The sequence below is a fragment of the Pezoporus occidentalis genome, unplaced genomic scaffold, assembly GCF_034315485.1.
Source record: "Pezoporus occidentalis ecotype Australia unplaced genomic scaffold, CSIRO_AGI_Poc_V1 ctg32, whole genome shotgun sequence".
Lineage (NCBI taxonomy): Eukaryota > Metazoa > Chordata > Aves > Psittaciformes > Psittacidae > Pezoporus > Pezoporus occidentalis.
Window position 1 is genome coordinate 1,523,386 of NW_026915158.1, and position 17,710 is coordinate 1,541,095.

General features: G+C 38.8%; 1 protein-coding gene across 2 annotated transcripts in view; it reads right to left on the minus strand.

Annotated features, from left to right (window-relative positions):
• The window catches only part of ATP10A (ATPase phospholipid transporting 10A (putative)), a 106,872-nt gene that overhangs the window by 42,130 nt on the left and 47,032 nt on the right, over positions 1-17,710 (minus strand). The window contains exons 3-5 of one of the 2 annotated variants that reach the window (XM_062628594.1): positions 7,381-7,466; positions 810-916; positions 573-704 (exon numbers count right to left, since the gene is read on the minus strand). In XM_062628594.1, the coding sequence (XP_062484578.1) occupies positions 573-704; positions 810-916; positions 7,381-7,466 (325 nt within the window). Of the gene's footprint in view, positions 1-572; positions 705-809; positions 917-2,078; positions 2,826-7,380; positions 7,467-17,710 lie in introns of those variants that run through there. The other variant, XM_062628595.1, reaches the window with a different exon arrangement.

A 17,710-nucleotide genomic window follows, 5' to 3' on the forward strand; every position in this document is an offset into this window, starting at 1 on the left:
AAAGGCTTGAAGAATATTAATGTGAACCTTAGTTTTCCTTAGACACTCCATGAAGCCTAGAGAGTCTTCTACTTGGATTTTTACAGGTTTAGACTTTTATTTAGTTCTTTTAGGTTTCAGCTGCAGTTTAGAGACAGTGTGTCAATGTTGTGCACTGTGCCCTTGATTTAATAAATAGTACTGTGGAATTGCACTGTGCTAATTATGTTTATCCTCTGCTCATGAATTACGTTGTTGACTGATTAATGGCATGTTATACTCTATCACCTGTAATTTTGAGAGGACTACATATAAAGTGGCTTCTTTTGGATGCTATCAAGAGTTGTAGAATTTAAACTTTCAGACCTCTGGTACTAATAACATGTATTTGATTGATACTAAGAAGCTACTTACATGAGCTTATACATCAAGACATTTTGATTTCAGAGAAGAAAAACAACAAAAATGAAGACAATATGGAGGCAGATTTATGAATTTCACATTTTTGCAAACACATATGTTTTTGATGAAACAAAGTACATGAATCCCAAAAGAGCCTGATACCTAAGTTTCTAGCTTTAAAGAGCACTTACCAATGGCAGAAAACAGACACATGATTAGAAGTATTAGGACACACCAAAGGACATCGGCGTTCATCTGTCTTTCAAGTTTACTGCGTTTGTAACGGGGTCCATTATTGTTTAACAAAGCTTTGGTCTCGTGCCCTGCAGAAGTAATTACATCAGATGATGTCATATGGATTTTTATTATTATTTTAAGGAAACTATAAAAAGGCGGTATGTCTCATCAGACAGAAAAACAGCTTTTACCTGCATAGATTACTATTCCTGCAACCTCTTCTGTATTTCTAATGGTACATCCACGTAACAAAAGATTTTCTTTGAACAGTCCATCCTTTTTTCCACTCTTATGTACACTACAGAAAAATTAAAAACAGAACAAAGCACAGCATGGCAAAACATTAAGCTTTTTAAATCATACTACTCTGTAATATACGAACCCCAGGAAACATCATCAAGGTTTTGTCAACCTGATGGTGAAATATTTCCTTAGATCTTCCTCCTGGGAAGATTCTCTGACAGACTTTGAAAACTAAGAATAACCTACCCAAGAATCCCAGACATGCAGCAATCCAGCTGGAGCAGTACCAGTTGCTGTTGGATATACAAATGTACTGGACAAATGCTCACTAGGGACAGGCACACCAAATCTACAGCACGTGTGCAGTGTAATGCTTTGAAAATGTATTGGACTTTCAATGCATGTGAAAATTGCATGTGCAAATTGACGTGCATGTGCACATTGACTTGTGCAAATTGACAATCCACCTAAGAGCAGCTGGTTAGTGTACAAGATTAACCCACTATTCACATGTTCTTATCAAAGAAACCCTGGAAAGAAATACGGTGAAACTGGGAAAGGACTCCACTTCAGAAGCAGTGATACTATGGAACATGTGCCAGGGATAATATGCACCAGTTCAGTGACAGACAAAGAAAAAAATCTCCATGTGCTCATCAGCGAGAAGAAGAGAAAATCCTTTCAGAAGTATCTCCCTAACTCTTTCAGAAAGACGACCTGCACACTGATGATTTCTACTGACTAGCTCCAAAACACAGGAGAAAAATGGAACAAAGTGATCTTTCCACTACAGTGACTGTCTGCTATGTATGGACTGACTCAAATTCAGCTGTCAGGAAAATACAGAAAATAACCTTCTGAGAATTAACAGTCGCCAGGGAAATGCTAAACAGTAACCACAACAATTAAAAATAGCATTAGAATGTTTTATTAGGTAAAAAACCCAAACCAAATAATAATTTCGGACTTTTTCTAAATGAATAAAATTTAATCAACTGCAGTATCCCAATGCTTCAGAGAAGACTAAAGCAAAGTCAGAAATGTTTAAATGTTCTGCCTTCATTTTCAAAGCATCAAAATCATCACACATCCAAAGTCTAAAAAATGGACTGCAGTAAAAAATAGTAAAGCTGCGTTTTTAAGAGAAATCCTGGAAAAGCACATGTACTATACTGAAATAAACATTGTGCTGTTGCAGTGCTGAATTTTATGGCTACCTGGATTCGAGCATTTAAAATCCTGTGTCTCCCGAAATATGCTAACTGGCTTAAAATCGTGTCTTTTATAAGGTGGAGTTCTTTTGTCCTGGGTTCTGAGTAGAGACCAGAAATAAATGGAGAAGGGAGAAAGCAGATAACATCAAGTTTGCCATTCTCATACAAAAATGAAGGCTTTTTTTCATCAGGAGAGAACTTCTCCTGCTCATCCCATCCCTCCCTGCCAGCCTCAGATACAAGAGCAGAGGTTTTGCTTCTATCCTCTTCAGCAAACTTTCGTAACCCAGTGCCTCACCTTTTTCCAAAGGATCTTCAAAACCTGGGTGCTGCCTAACAGCGGTCTTTGCAGTGTGTCAACAGGTGTAAGCACTGATTGCCAGCTGGAGAATCACCCATGTTTGGCTGGATTTAGACTATGGGAAATAATTTCTTAATGATTCTATACTGTAGAAATTACACTACTAACAAGATTCTGCCATTCCTCTGCTTTTTAAGGATGAATTCTACATTAGCCTTTCTCATAAATCATGAGGATGCTAGTTTGAGTTTCCAATAAAGTCTCTAATTGATAATTATGATTCCCGTTAACAAATGTGTCTTTAAAGATAAACCTGCTTAAGCATCAATTGCTCTGGCTTATGATTTTATAGCCTTCATCAGTTTTTTACACTTCACAGTAAGACTGGACTGTGACAGGTATATTGCACATGGCAATCTTTATATACAATTACTTGTGTATTTGTTCTATACAATTATATCTTTTTTCTAGTAATCTTAGCTTATACAATATAACTATGGGTATAGTAATTTCTCACCACTCACTGACCAATGCCCAGCCCAACCCGAGCAGCGATCAGTCCCTTCCAGGTAACTCCCCCCAGTTTATATACAGGGCATGATGTACTGTGGTATGGAATACCCCTTTGGCTAGTCTCGGTCAGGTGTCCTGTTTCTGCTTCCTCCCAGTTTCTTGTGCCCCTCCTCACTGGAAGAGCATGAGAGACTGAAGAGTCCTTGATCAAAGTGCTACTGAGCAATATCTACAACATCAGTGTGCTGTCAACATTATTCTCAGACTAAAGCCAAAACAGCACTGTACCCTGTACCAGCTACTAGGAAGAAAAATAACTCTGTCCCAGGTGAAACCAGGACAAGTATGTGTACAGTAATTTAAGCATGCCCATAATCCTAGCTTATACAACTGCTCCAAAGCAATGGTGCAGCATCTGAAGTTAAGACCCCAATCTACTGCCCTCACCCACAGGCTGAGCCTTCTCACCACAACTCATCCTTACTTGTGCTTGGTATGGCTTTTCACTTTTCCATATCCAAATGGAGTCAGTCAACCCACCTGTTGCTCACCAGACCTTTAGAAAACATGGATGGAATCAAGATCTGGGAGACAGAAGCTGGCAGGGGTACTAGAGGAGACTCACTGTTTCCTTCTTGTCTGTTCTCACTCCCAGTGACTCACTAACAGAACATATAGATAAGGCAATTGGACACTGGTTTCTTTTTTGTTTTTGTGTTTTGTTGGGTTTCTTTTTCCCCAGGAGAGGTGGTATCACTAGAATACGTTAAAGAGACATCACTGTATAGATTTACACATTTTTTTCCCTTAAAAAGTTGTAAAATGATTTTATACTAATTTGGGTTTGCTATCTTATGACAAGCTTTGAAATATAAATACATACATGTATTCATATTATTATTATAACAGTTCCTTGCTATACTTATTTTGGTATGATCAGATAAATTTTTCTGTTCTTGTCTAATAATACAATTTTTACTTTCACAAAAAAGCTGAAAATCCAGAATGCCAACTCCTTCTCCTCCTTTTCCTTTGCCCATATACATGCAAAACAAGTTTTTAAAGCTGATTTTGTTATTTTTGGAACCTGGAATGGGATTTTTGAAAGTATGCCATGCATACTGTACATAATCTGGCTAGACCCATACAGGCAGGGAGCATGTAAGGTTTTACTCTATTCTTTTTGCACAGAAGACTTCTTGGGAAATAAAAATGAGGCTATCTGAGGTTGCAGAAATTGCAAAACATTAGTAAACTAAGCACCTGAATAGAACTGGTAGTCTGCCTATCTGCACACACAGTGTGTGTTCAATGCAGATTGTGCCAATATAACTGAAGAAGTCATATGTAGTAATAATGTGCATACTACACTTCCGCACATATAGGTTAGGTCCAGGCTCGTCTCAGTGCATTTTTAAATATAAAGAGCTCCTTTGATTCTAATGTCTTTGTTGACTAATTTTCTGAGAATAGAAATATTTGTGTATGTGTGTGGTAAACACGTAAAAATTCTGTTTTCCAAAGTTAGTCTGAAATGGGATCACTATAGGTAACGAATATAGCACAGGCAGGCCAGGGTAAAAGGAGACATAATAAAAAAAATCATAAAAATATTGCAAATGAAAAAAAAAAGTTTTAATCAAGCTTGGAAACCTAAAAAGTGGTCAGAACTTCAAGCAAGCTTCAAAAGTAGTGTCTCAGCACACCTTTTACATATGGATTTCTTGAAAGTTTATTATTTCATAGCATCCCTATTAAAGTATCTCAGGAACATTTTAGTTGAGCTGTTATCAGCTGGGAGCTATCTGAACCTTTCTTTCAAGCAGTAACTATTGGTAAGATTTCTGAGTAAGAGTTAGGATCTGAGTTTGATGCAGTAATGAAACGTTTCAGTTCAGATGTGCAAATCACTATTCAACTTACTTACTAATGTATCATTTGAAATAAACCCATGATTTCATGATACTAATCAAGGAAATCTAAAAAGAGGGGAAGAAAAAGCCTTTTCCTGTGATAAATAAGGAAATTGAGAGGTTTTTTGTTGAGAGGTTGATCCCCACTTAAGTTCAAATGCCCTGTGATCCTTTAGTTGTGGATCTCTTGCAGCATAACTGATGAGACCAGAAAATCACCTGAAGCTTTCTGCCAGATTTAAAACCGATGTCTTGGCTTTTTGCTGTGGCAAAATATATTCTTATCATTTGCAAAACATCAAAATATAACAAAGATTAAAGAGAATCAATATTGAACAACAGCTTTCGAAAAGATGTTACCATGTTTTCTGAACCATAATTCAAATGGTTCTGCAATTTACAACCTACAGTAGTTTTCTACATGGACTATCAGAATCATATCACAGAATGATTTGAGTTGGAAGAAACCTTAAAGATCATCTAGTTCCAACCTTCCACTAGACCAGGTTGCTCAAAGTCCTATCCAACCTGGCCTTGAACACTGACAGGGATGGGGTAACCACAGCTTCTCTGAGCAGCCTGTGCCAGTGCCTCACCAGCCTCACAGTGAAGAATTTTTCCCTAATATAGAATCTAAGTCTCCCCTCTTTCAGTTTAAAGCCATTCTCCCTCATCCTGTGACTACATGCCCTTGTAAAAAGTTCCTTTCCAGGTTTCTTGTAGGACCTCTTAGGTATTGGAAGGCTGCTACAAGGCCTCCCCTGAGCCTTGTCTTTTCCAGGCTGAACAAGTCCAACTCTCTCAGCCTATCGTCATGGAAGAGATGCTCCAGCCCTCTGACCATTTTTGTGGCCCTCTTCTGGACATGCTCCAACAGGTCCATGTCCCTTTTGTGTTGGGGGCCCCAGAGCTGAACACAGTACTGCAGGCAGGGTCTCTTAAGAGCAGCAGAGTAGAGGGGCAGAACCCCTCCCTCAACGAGCTGGTCACACTGCTTCTGATGCATCCCAGGATACAGTTGGCTTTCTGGGCTGTGAGAGCACACTGCCACTCATGTTGAGCTTCTTGTCAGCCAACATCCCCAAGTCCTTCTCCTCAGGGCTGCTCCCAATCCATTCTCCACCCAGCCTGTTGTGCTTAGGACTGTCCTGACCCAGGTGCAGCACCTTGCACTTGGCCTTGTTGAACTTCACGAGATTAGTACTGTCCCACCTCTCAAGCCTGTCAAGGTCACTCCAGATGGCATCCCTTCTATCCAGTACACAAGTAAATATACAATAAAAGACAAATTTATACATATCTTCTACAGTACTCAACCCCTGCTCAATATTTTGGGAACTAAGATTCACACACATGAAATTTGCTAGAAAAGCTGCCAAACTTTCCATTTCCATATCTGGAAATGTCATTTCTGCAGTAGGGTAGGCTCTCTATTAATGCAGACAGTTACACACCCTCATGCAGTAATGTCTAATACTAAACTTTTATCTTTAAATGAACTGTAGGGCTTTGAGCTGCTAAATAAAGCAACACATTTTCCCACACTACAACTTGATGTAGTTTCGAAAAACCTGTCCTGATTTACCCAGTTGACAGTACATCCTACACAATCTGCGACATCTGAGAGTAGTAGCTAAGGTGGTAAATAGCATCACTATAAAAAACTCCCCAAGGTCCAGCAATTTACCTTGTGCCGTTTATGCAATTCAATACTGCTTATCACTCCTAATCAATATGGGTGATAAATCATTGTACTCTAAACAGATTAAGTGTCTGTTTAACTCTCTTCACTAAAATTTAGACAAAAATTAAATACCCTGGGCTTTCACTCTCCATAGTTACATACTTTAGAAAACTAAGTCATGCAAGAGTGCATCTCCCAAGTCACCACTATCAGCATTCATACACACTGCAGTCCTGGCTATGTTAGAAGCAAAGTGCTTTGCATATATTAGAACATTTGCTTCTGAGCAGGACTGATTGGCCGGAGACACAGCACTCTGTTACTGCAGTTCTGTTTGTTTAGAATTAAGTTAAGTGGCCATAGGTGATTCTACAAGCACATCCATTTTGTGAACCAACTGCTTTCTTTTGTCTGTATGAGAGGAAAGGAATTCTGCCATAGCTGGGGAAATACCAGTTTTACCTTCTGATTTTCCTCAATGACACATATTAAAAGAAACATCAAACAGACCCATCTTCATAAACGCAGTGTGCAAAAGACTGTGTTTGTTTGCTGGCTCTCTTAGACCGGTTTTCTATTTCCTCCCATTTCCAGATGAACTTCTTTTGATTCATGGAGGGAAGGAAAGGGAGAAGCATGTTTGTAACTGCACTGCTTCATGCATTAATTTCTGGAGTGTAAATTGATCAAAGCTGACAATTAAATCCATTTTAAGGAATTGAAACGTGAGGCTCCCATCCATTCTCAAGCGAGAATCCACTAAAAAAAGCCTTAAATACACAGCCCTTATAAAGATGCAACTTACAGAACACAGCTCAAAACAAACTAGCGTTTATTTTATTCTATATTAGAGAAAAGTAGTGTTTACTGAATGGTAGTATATGAAATACTCACATGTAACCTCGAAACCTACTTAAGTCATTGTTTGGCTTCTCGCATTCAATGACACTGGTGAACTTCAAGGGGTCAAATTCTGAGTCCTGGAATAATAAAAGTGTTAATTACTTAGGGCAAAGACTTGCAAATTATAGCCAAAATCACTTTATTTTCTAGCTTTTACTATATTAAAGTCTTTTTTTTTTTTTTTCTGAAGGCAGTCAAATAAATGACACTGATCACTGGCACTGAAAATCACAGGGATCTGAGTGCCAAAATTCCTTAGATGTCTTCCAAAATCTTCCTTACAAGTATGACTTTTTTGTTTTGAATGTGAGTTTCTAAAAGTGTTAGATAGAAGATGCCAAGCCCAGAAGTCAAATGTTTTTGTTCTGTAATGGAAAAATGAAATTTATCTTGAAAGGCTCTAACTATTCAATAGTATTGACATACTCCGTGTTCAGTGAAGCTACTGGAAATCTAGGACAATGTAAGTCAATACACTGCCAATTATGAAAAAGCTAATGTGAGCTTTTGAAATATTAGAAGACTTCTTAATCGCTCTATGCTAAAAAAGATGAATTAATCTACTACAGCAAATTACGCACATATAGCAGAAGAACTTTTTCCTAATTAACACTTAAAAATCTTCTCAATTCTCTAGCTCATTAGTCTGAATTTAGTATTTCTGCTGACTAATTAAGTTTACCTGTAGTTAGCATGTTGTTGTGTCTGAGGAAAACATCCTCACACAGCATAATTACTTGATTTTGTTAAATAAAAATCAAGGCTCTCCCTTCTTTGCCAGACCAAACAAACTGTACAATGAAATCAGAGATAGTCAGTCCTGGTGCTGCTGAGAAGACTGTCTACATCAGTGAGGACTAGCTTTAGAAAATCACGTTGAATACCATTTGAATGAAAGAACCAATTATGAATTACCATATTATAAGCTTTCCACAATGGTAACACTGCAAATGTTATGTTTGATAATGGTTTTGCTGAGCAGCTGTAGATTCCAACCACTACTTTTTAGAACACACTATGGGAACAGCTAATGGAGAATCAGTAACCAAAGGACAGACACAATCTTATTGCCAGCTTCCCTGAAACAGATGTGTCTTTTTTTTGATATTGACTCTTCTCAGAAGAGCTGTAAGCAACTAGTTTCTAAATAAGAGACAAAAGAAACTAGAGGATATGTTAGCATCATCATCAATGCCCTCTGTCATTTTTCTACCAATTACACCTGGAAAACAGATAAACTTTCAGTATATAGGAGACAATTCAAACAACCCATGCCTGCAAATCTTTCCTGTATGTTCAAGAAACAACAGATGATAAAGAGAACTGTGAAGACTGGCTGTCACTTAGAGACAGCTACAGCCCACTGGAGGAAAGAATAGCATTTACATGCAGAATTCAGCTTGTAAACAAGGAGGGGAGGGAGAAGAGTAAAAACAAAGGACATTTCTGACAAAGAAGATTGCTATGCTGAGAATCAGGGTCCTAAATCACATCAAAGTTGGCAGTCAAATACCTGAGACTTAGCAAGAAATTCAGACTGTCTTCACAGCACCAAATACTGTTGGTAATTAAGGTCATTAGATATTTCCCACTGTCAACCTAAAAATTCTCTACATATCTGAAGTTTGATGCTGTGGATGCTCGGAAGTACCTAGTTATACAGAGGGCCCTAAGACATCCTTATGCTGTAGAATGGGGCAGATAATGTAAAGCCACACGTTTATTTGACTCTTGTTCCTCAGCTGCTCACTTCAGACAGGGACAGACATCAGCAGTGACAAGGAAAGAATCACTGGCTAGAACAGGCATCATGAAGCTTTCAGGCCTTGACATGTGAAATCTGTTACTACAGCTCCTAAACTGTACACACTCTCCCTGCATTCTTGCCTCCAGCAGTTGGAGGTTTATGTTACAGAGACACTATACTTGCAGCCAATGCTACCTGGCAGCTGACTTAGAGCTTCTTGGAGAAGGTGAAGTTCTCCCAAGTCACTCCAAATCCTGTTGTGCTGGGAAAGCCTGTGCTGTCTGTGTAACACCTGATCAGCTGCCCCAGAACATCATGTTTTCCTTCCTTGCCCTGGTATGTTCCTTGGCAGGAAAAAAGAAAAAAAATAGTACAGGAAAAATAATCTTCAAACATTGTTCAAGGGGTTTCAATAATATACTGTCTGTCTGCCTAAGGCTTGTGTTACAGAAGAATCACCACTGTAGATTAAATTGTGTCTGTAAATTGAAGGGAAACGCCTGGAAAGGGAAACATTTCTTGTCTTTTATTATGCTATATATAATACAGTTTATTTAGCACAAATTTTCATTCAGTGGTCTTAAAAAAGAAAAGGAAGAAATCTGAACATCTTTGATGAATACCCCTGAGGGAATCCTAGAGACACTTAATAAAACCCAACACAATCAAATGTAGGTTTTCTGCAGCTGCTGAACTCAGCAGAGAGCATGGCTTCAGTGATGTACAGTATTAAATTCTAGAGCAATTGGAAGTTTGCAGACTGAATTCCCTTTCTGCTAAGAAAACCTGCCAGTAAAGCCAGCAACTTTACAAATAAGAATTAAAAAAACACCTAGAATCTAGAACTAAAGTCTTCACAAAAAAAGAAAGATCTTGACAAGATCAGAGAGGACTAAACCTACCTGATTTTCCCATTGCTATCATGCAATATAGTCTTTCTCCCTCCTTTGTTTGTTGGATTCTTTTCATTTATGACTCAGTTTTGGAACTAAAAGTCCTTTATCATTAAATCTAACTGTCTGTGTATTTGTGTTCTGTTACAATTAACTTGAAATATGTGATTAAGATCTTTAACCAGATAATAACTGGGAGGAGAGAAAATCCAACTAGAATAGTACTTTACGTAAGGAAACAAAGCTATCTACTGAATTCTGATTTACAGCAAAATCACTTTGGTTTATTAATAAATCAAATAGCTCCATCTCTTCCCTATGAAAGGGAAGGGTAGATATACACTGTACATTACAGCTGATGACTGTTTTGCTGTGAAAATTCCTTTTGGCGAATGAACAGAAGTTAGACATCCTGTGTGTAACTGCTTTCAGTGGTTACAAAGAAGCACAAAGGTAACATAACATTTCACAATGATTAAAGTTTTGTTCCTTTTTATGCTGATACCCACACCTCAGCAGCAAATGAAACATAAGCTGTGATGATGTTCTCATGTATTAACAGATAAGAGAAGTTGCATGTAGACAGAAGTTAAAGCCAAAAGTGTTACAGGGCACAAATCATGATTTGTGCTGTTTTCTGGATGAAAGTTCATGAAAAATAATAAATTCTCCACCACTATCTTTAATTCTTCTCTCACAGTGAATTTCTGTATCACTGTGAAAACACAGAAAAAAAGACATTGCACAGCAGTTACCTGATGTGCCTGATTTTCAGTGTCTTATTTCCCACTTAGAGAACAGGCCTGCACACAGGGAATGAGAAAGTAAAACTGGTGGAATTCCTTGTCCAGTACTGTGTGGCTTATCAAGACACCAGGAACCTGCTCCTCTGACCCCCACAGCACACAATTTTCTGTGGATAAGTCATAACAAGGTCTTGAAAGATGTGAAACAGAGGTTTGAGCCATTTCTTCCCATATGGTTTGAGAATTTCAGAAATATTGGTATCAAGAAATACATGCACAGAACCCCCACATGGGGTTTGTTCATAGCCAGCATACAGAAGCCTTCAGTGACTAAATGTTACTCTCTTCACTCTAGTGGTAAGAGTTCCTTCTTATTGATATAATTTTAAAAACAGATCTTCCTGCATGCATGAAATGATGCACAAAATACATTAGAGGAGTGAAGACCACTTCCTGTTCTACTCTTCTTCTGTCATATTATGCCATATCAAAATAAAATAAAAAAAAAAGAAAAATAGAGGAAAAAAAGGATGGCAGTCAATTCAATAAGAAACTGACTTTCCTCAAATACCTGACCACGTTTTGATTTTGCCAAAATAGCCTTAGTTCACTGCCTTCCTCTGAAAAAAAATGCTGACTTTTTAGGAGCTCATAGGTATTTCTGAAAGCTCGAAACTTGCCAAAAGGGCACACAGTGATAGGCATTTTATGTACTCAGAGATTCCACAGAACATAGTTCATTTCTTCAGGAGTCTTCTTGCTAGGAAAATATTTAACATCCTACCCATAAATTTTATTTCTTCCAATTTCTTAAAATTGTTGTTTTGAAATTGAAATTCATTGTTACTCTAAATGCAGTATTGGAAAGGCTTATTTTCCTTATGTAAGCAGACCCAGTTAGATTGCAAAACCCTGCTACATACTGATTCCTTCAAAGCTGAATATCAAATTAAAGTTAAATTGCAGACAGAGAAGGTTTTGTGACTAGGTTTTAACAATGCTCCACCTATTAAACGTGATGAAGAGTTCCACTTAAAACAATAACTTAGGACTCCAACAACTGGGCTGTGTTTCTGGGGGAAGCACAAATGTACACAGGGTAAAAAGCATAATGGAATGATTTTTGTCATCCTCTGAAAAACTTACATCTTTAGGACCTAAACTGAGGCAAAGTGTTGAGAGGAAAAAAAGGGTTACAATGCATCTACAGAGTCAGAAACCAACAGGTAGACCGATGAAGGAGCTATAGAGATGTGTCAGAAAAAAAAAGAGGAGACCGTATTTAGATCTCTCCAACACAACTTTGGAGCTTCAGCTGTAAGATCAGTCTGAATGTCTATAGTGAAATGCCAACCTGACTCTGCTGGCAATTTCACGAAACTGTCATCATAGCTCAAGAAGCAAAGCATGCTGCTGTGCCAGATGAGTTAGTTCTGACAATTACACAGTGCTCAAACAACATATTCCCCTTCATTAAATGCATTTTGTATGGGAGATTTAATGGCCTGCTAGTGATATAAATAACGTATAGTTATTAAAATGTTTTCCTTTACTCATCTGCCCTACTTTACTGCTGCAGAAACCTGAGTTCAGTCCTTCCTTCCAATAGGGCAGCATGAGTACCCCAGGATGCCCTTGGGTGGCAGTGACAGTTACCCACTTATCACACTGTGTTTACTGGCTATGCTGGGGATCTTATCCAGACTTCCCCCTGCAGTACAATTGCTGGATGAGGGCTCTGGGATTTGTTTTGGCATGTATGTCTGGAGAAAACAAAAAGGGAGAAATGGAATCACGGGGACAACTTGAAGGAAAGATTTAATAGGCAAAAGTCTGCCCCAGCTAGAAGAATAGCTTTCCAGTTTAAAAGCATGTAATAAGCACACTAAGAATGCATCCTCCTAATGCATCAGTCCATCCTATTATTGCTTTATGTAGCAGTACTCTGCATTTACCATATAAAATTAATCTGACCTTTTATTAATGTGCAATTGGAATTATATATTGATTTTATGTATCCAAAGCATGCAGACTGTTTATATACTAAAAAGGTGAAATGTTTTAATGTCTAAACTGCAGTAGTCTCTTTGCCAGAATTTATCTGTGCCACTAATTCACAAAAAAGGAAGAAACAGTTTGATCTATGCTATTTAGGAACTAAAGAGATTCAGCCATGCACCAGAATTTAAAAGCTTGGTTTTCTACACTGACAACTACTACTGTAATTGGATTTTTTTTCCAGCACTGTTTATTTAAATGGAACAGAGATATTCAGCATTCAGAAACACTGGAACAGCTGAGCAAGCCAAAAACATGTTAGGGGGCTGATCCTCCTCTGGCTGACCTAAGTAAAAGTTTTCCCCTTCATAGAAAACAATATGACAGAAGAACACAATATCCATCCTGCAGGAAAAATGTGTTGCTTGCAAGGCCTAGGAAGACCTCAATAATTCTATGACAATCAGCTGAAGAAACTGCTATTAGTCAGTAACAAGACAAAAGGACGAAAACCCAAAAGTCAACAACGCTGAAAATATGTACATGCAAGTTGTATCGTCCCCCCTTGGACTGATGGCCATCTTTAGCAAAGCACTGAAAATTACAGTGGTGTGAATGAATTTATCCAGGGACAATAGCAGCACTGAAAAATGGCAAGGGAACAGAGTATGTCAAGGCTGAAATATGGACTCAGACGCTGATAATTAAGAAAGTAGTATCTGCCTGTTTCAAAAGCCAGCCACTGAAACAAATGAATGGGTTCATAGTCTGTAATAACCAACCTCAGCATCAGCTCACCGCTTCAACTACACTGCAAACCAAGTCTCTCAAGGGCTTGCAAAACTCTGTGTACAACCCACACTGCTCCTCTAGAGGCTCTTCACTCTGTGTTCACAGACTCAGTGGGATAGAACCCTCTCCACTTTCCAGTACTTTCCCCTTTCTGGAGAGATTTCTAGCAATATTTCTGCTGCATTTCATAACTGCTGGAAGAAAACTTCACTTGATTAGTGGCAAAAACATTGCAACAGTCATTTAAATTTAGTAGCACAATAGCTCAGGTCAGCTTCTGAATATACCTTGGCCTACTCCTGCTCTAGTCTGGGCTGCTGGCCAGTCTGCCTTCCTGTGGGATGAAGTTCTGCCAGAAGAAATGGGAATGGGAAGGACTAGACATTTCAACCAGAAGAGGGAAATGGCAAGCACCACTCTTGCATCATTCCACAAATAAAAACCACAACATCAGAGTCCTGACAGAAGAGAGAGTGGCTGGTAATGAAGGGGTTTTCTTATGAATGGTAAAACCTAACAGTAGTAGCTGTAATGTCAGGACGCAGTTAAACACACCAAAGCTTGGTGAGCCCATCTCAACCCGAAGACAGAGAATCTGGATAAAAGCAGCTTTACCTTGCAAGGCATTACATGGTTAAGAAATGTTTTTAGGATGTGAGGGAAACCTATTATATACAGTAACTGCTCAAGGAACTTCAGCCCCTGCCAGCTGCAGGAGAGCACAGAGGGAAAGAAGCAGTCCTAGTGAAAAGACACCTTTTATCCCAAATATTACAGGGAAGCATTCATAAAAGCAATACCATAGGTCTGTCAGCCTTTCCACAAGCATCTCCAGTGTGAGAAAGCTATATGACCACGTGAAAACTCCCCAAGTTGGACAATGGCATTCCATCTTTGCTTGGAATTGTATCTTGTATCAACATTCACCATCACATGCCTGCCCTACTAATGCTTCTGAGGCAAACATTGCACTCAGACTGCACTTTCTGCACTCAGTCCCGGATGTTTCTGTATTTCCCTCATAGCCCAGTGGAAGGGCAGCTGTGAAGACTAAGAGTCAGTCAGAGGGTGGCATGGTTGTGGTTGCCGTGCATGGTATATGGGGGATTTTGGGGTGGCTGCTAGACACTTTGGCTAAGAGCTTCACTCTCCAGTCTGTCTATTCTCATCTACTACTGAGTAACTGAACAAGTTAAACTTCAATCAACATGGTAAAGACTCCAGTAGCAAAGTGAAAAACACCTTTTCAAAAACTCAAGGAATTCAAGGGTGTTTTTTTCCAGACGCCAGCTGATTGCATACATCTTATGAAAAGAAATTCAAAATGGCCTTGCCAGTTCCAAAACTGTGCAGCAGGGCTGGGAAATGAGCTGAGGGGGATGAACACATATCGCTGTGTAGGGACTGAGGTTTGCTTCCCTGTTCAGCACTCTAGACAGCCTCATGCTTCAGGCATGCACAATGCTTACAAAGTTCCTGCAGAGTCTTGTCTTCAGTAATCTGTATGCTTTGTTTAGTTAAGTGTGGACTTAAAACATACGTAAATATGACTGTCTTTAAAGGTTCCCTTCCAACCCAAAATATTCTGATTATGTGATTCTTATGCAAACAGTCACTACTACCAGCATTCCATAAACGTGACATGTGGAAATGTAAACAGTGAGAACAAATGTCAAGAATGAGATGAACAGTAAGAACATCAATTAATAAAATAGTTTGTGTAATTTTTCTTCCACGTCATTATTAAGTTGTCTATCTGAATAAACGATCACCAAGACAGCTTCAAGGACAGCACCAGGAGATACCCCATTGGTTTTTGTTTCTTTTTTGTTGCTTTTTGTCTACCCCTCCCTGTTACACTGAAGCAGCCTGTAAGTCAGACCCCTGTGATGTCAGCCATATAGGCCACATTGCTGCACAGGTACATAAGTATCTTCAGCCATCTGAGGTATGGCTTGAATCTGGTATTTAATCAAGTCAGGCCAAAAATGTAATAAAAAAACAGGCTTGGAAAAGTTAGAGAGAGGCTAGTAAATGCTTATGACAACTTATACACACTTTCTAACCATGCCTTATGTTAAACATCTCTTTCTCTTAGAAGCCAAAACGCTAAATGTTCCCTGCTTTGATGTAGAACAGTCCATTAGTGTATCATTAAGAAAGCTGAATTAGTGTATTAGCACTACTGTCTATAAATCTCCGTGTACTACTGATATTTTTAATTCAAACCCAAATGGAAGTGCTAGCACTGTAGTTCTGTGTGGAGAACAGTTTCTTCTCCAGTCACGTACCTACAGGACAATCATAGCTTTCTCTCTCATGAGCACATACACATATGTGAAGTGTCTGACCATCAGCGAGTCATAGCAGAACTGGAACGTGTGAACCTGAGTATAACCACGTTAATGGAAATTTTCATGGGTTTACTGAAACAGCAATTTTGAGACATAGATAAGGCCAGCCACTTCCCATGTAAGCAACACTTCAATGCAAATTTCAACTGTCCTTCATGGCATTATTAGTACTAAAATGTGTAGAAGGCTTGGAGAGTAGCAGGTGGAGAAAACAAGCATCCCTGATGCTGAGATAAATACAGGAGTTCCCCATTTTGTTGTTCTGCCTTTATTGGCAGAAAAGCAGACCCTCTCTCTACCTCAGTGCTTCCAAAGGAAAGTGACACCATATCATCATAGCTGGGGTTACACACAGCTTAATACTGTGAATCCTCCTGCTCTGGAAAAGAAGGCTTTTCCATCCTTTCCAAACCACTGATACTGCCAGCTGGGGTTGTGGTGTGAGAGACAAGTGTAGCATGATGTATTTCCATCTCAAAAATCCTAGCCCTAAAATCAAGAGTTCTCAATGTTATATTACAAAATCTAATTTCTAAAACCAGGTATTCTAGGTATTTCCTGTTCCCAGATGACAGGCAGACTGGTGCATGCCTAAGGAATAAACAGTTCCAGAAACAAACTTTTGTTCAGAAAGACTGCATTAGGCTAGAAGATGAGAAAAGTAATAATAATAAAAAACAATTGGAAATTCTCCTCTTGTTTTAAATGTTAACGTTTACTTTTCTGTCACTAGAAAGCAGTATAGCATTTTATTTTCTGTATGGACCTGGAATGCTCTTTTGTTTTCTGATGCTTTTTCATAGAAACAGCAGAAGGGAGAGATGCTCAACTATCAATAAAGAGAAAGAAATGTCCTGCCTCTCTAGAGGGCAAATGAAGAGAATGAAATGTCCTGCCTCTCTAGAGGGCAAATGCAGCACAAGTACTGGCATAACACATGTTCTTACTTGGATTTATCACTGTTCCACCAGTGCTGGAAGGAATACCCTAGGGATGGGAGGTCCTACCTGACCAAGACATTCAAACTTAGATTCATCAATTTAGCCCCTTTAACCTATATTAAACCACAAAAACAAACAGCCAATGCCAATGGTAAAAGCCAAGTACTCAGCGCTCTTCAGAAATTGACTTTTTCTCTGTTCCCCATCCCCCAATGCTTAAATTAAGAGATCTAAAATTTTCTCTCAGAGTTGTTCAGATTTTTTTGTCCCCCTAATGAAGCTCTCTCAACAGTCAAACTTGTGGCCTGCACACCTGCACAATGGAAAACAGAAAAAGACAGCAACCTTGCTCAAAGCTGACCAAGGAGGAAGTGACCCATAATTCTTGAGGTTTTTATTTCCCCATACATCCCAATGTGAGACTGCTAACTAAATGCCATGGTAAAACAATAGAGTGAAAAATTGTTCTCAGCCTTCCTTTAAGGAGATTTAGCTCACACAAGACTTTGCCACAGCAGTGGCTTGGGCCCTGCTCTGCACCAGGCCTTTGATTCTGTTAGAGAGACAGCTGTAGCTTCCTCTTTAACTATACATGTCCACAGATTCCACACAAGTCATTTCTGAACACTGTACTATCCAAAAGAAAGACAAATTATAGATGTAGAGCTCTTCATAGGGACTCAACCCTCATCAAAGTGGTTTACTGAACATTCAAGGTGTGAACTCAGACAAAGGTCTTCACAGGGCGTGACATGCTTGCATTTTGCACTGACAGACACATCTTACAAGATTTGTTTCCCTAAGATCTTCAGCAAAACTGTAAAAATAAAAAGACAATTTTAATTTAATA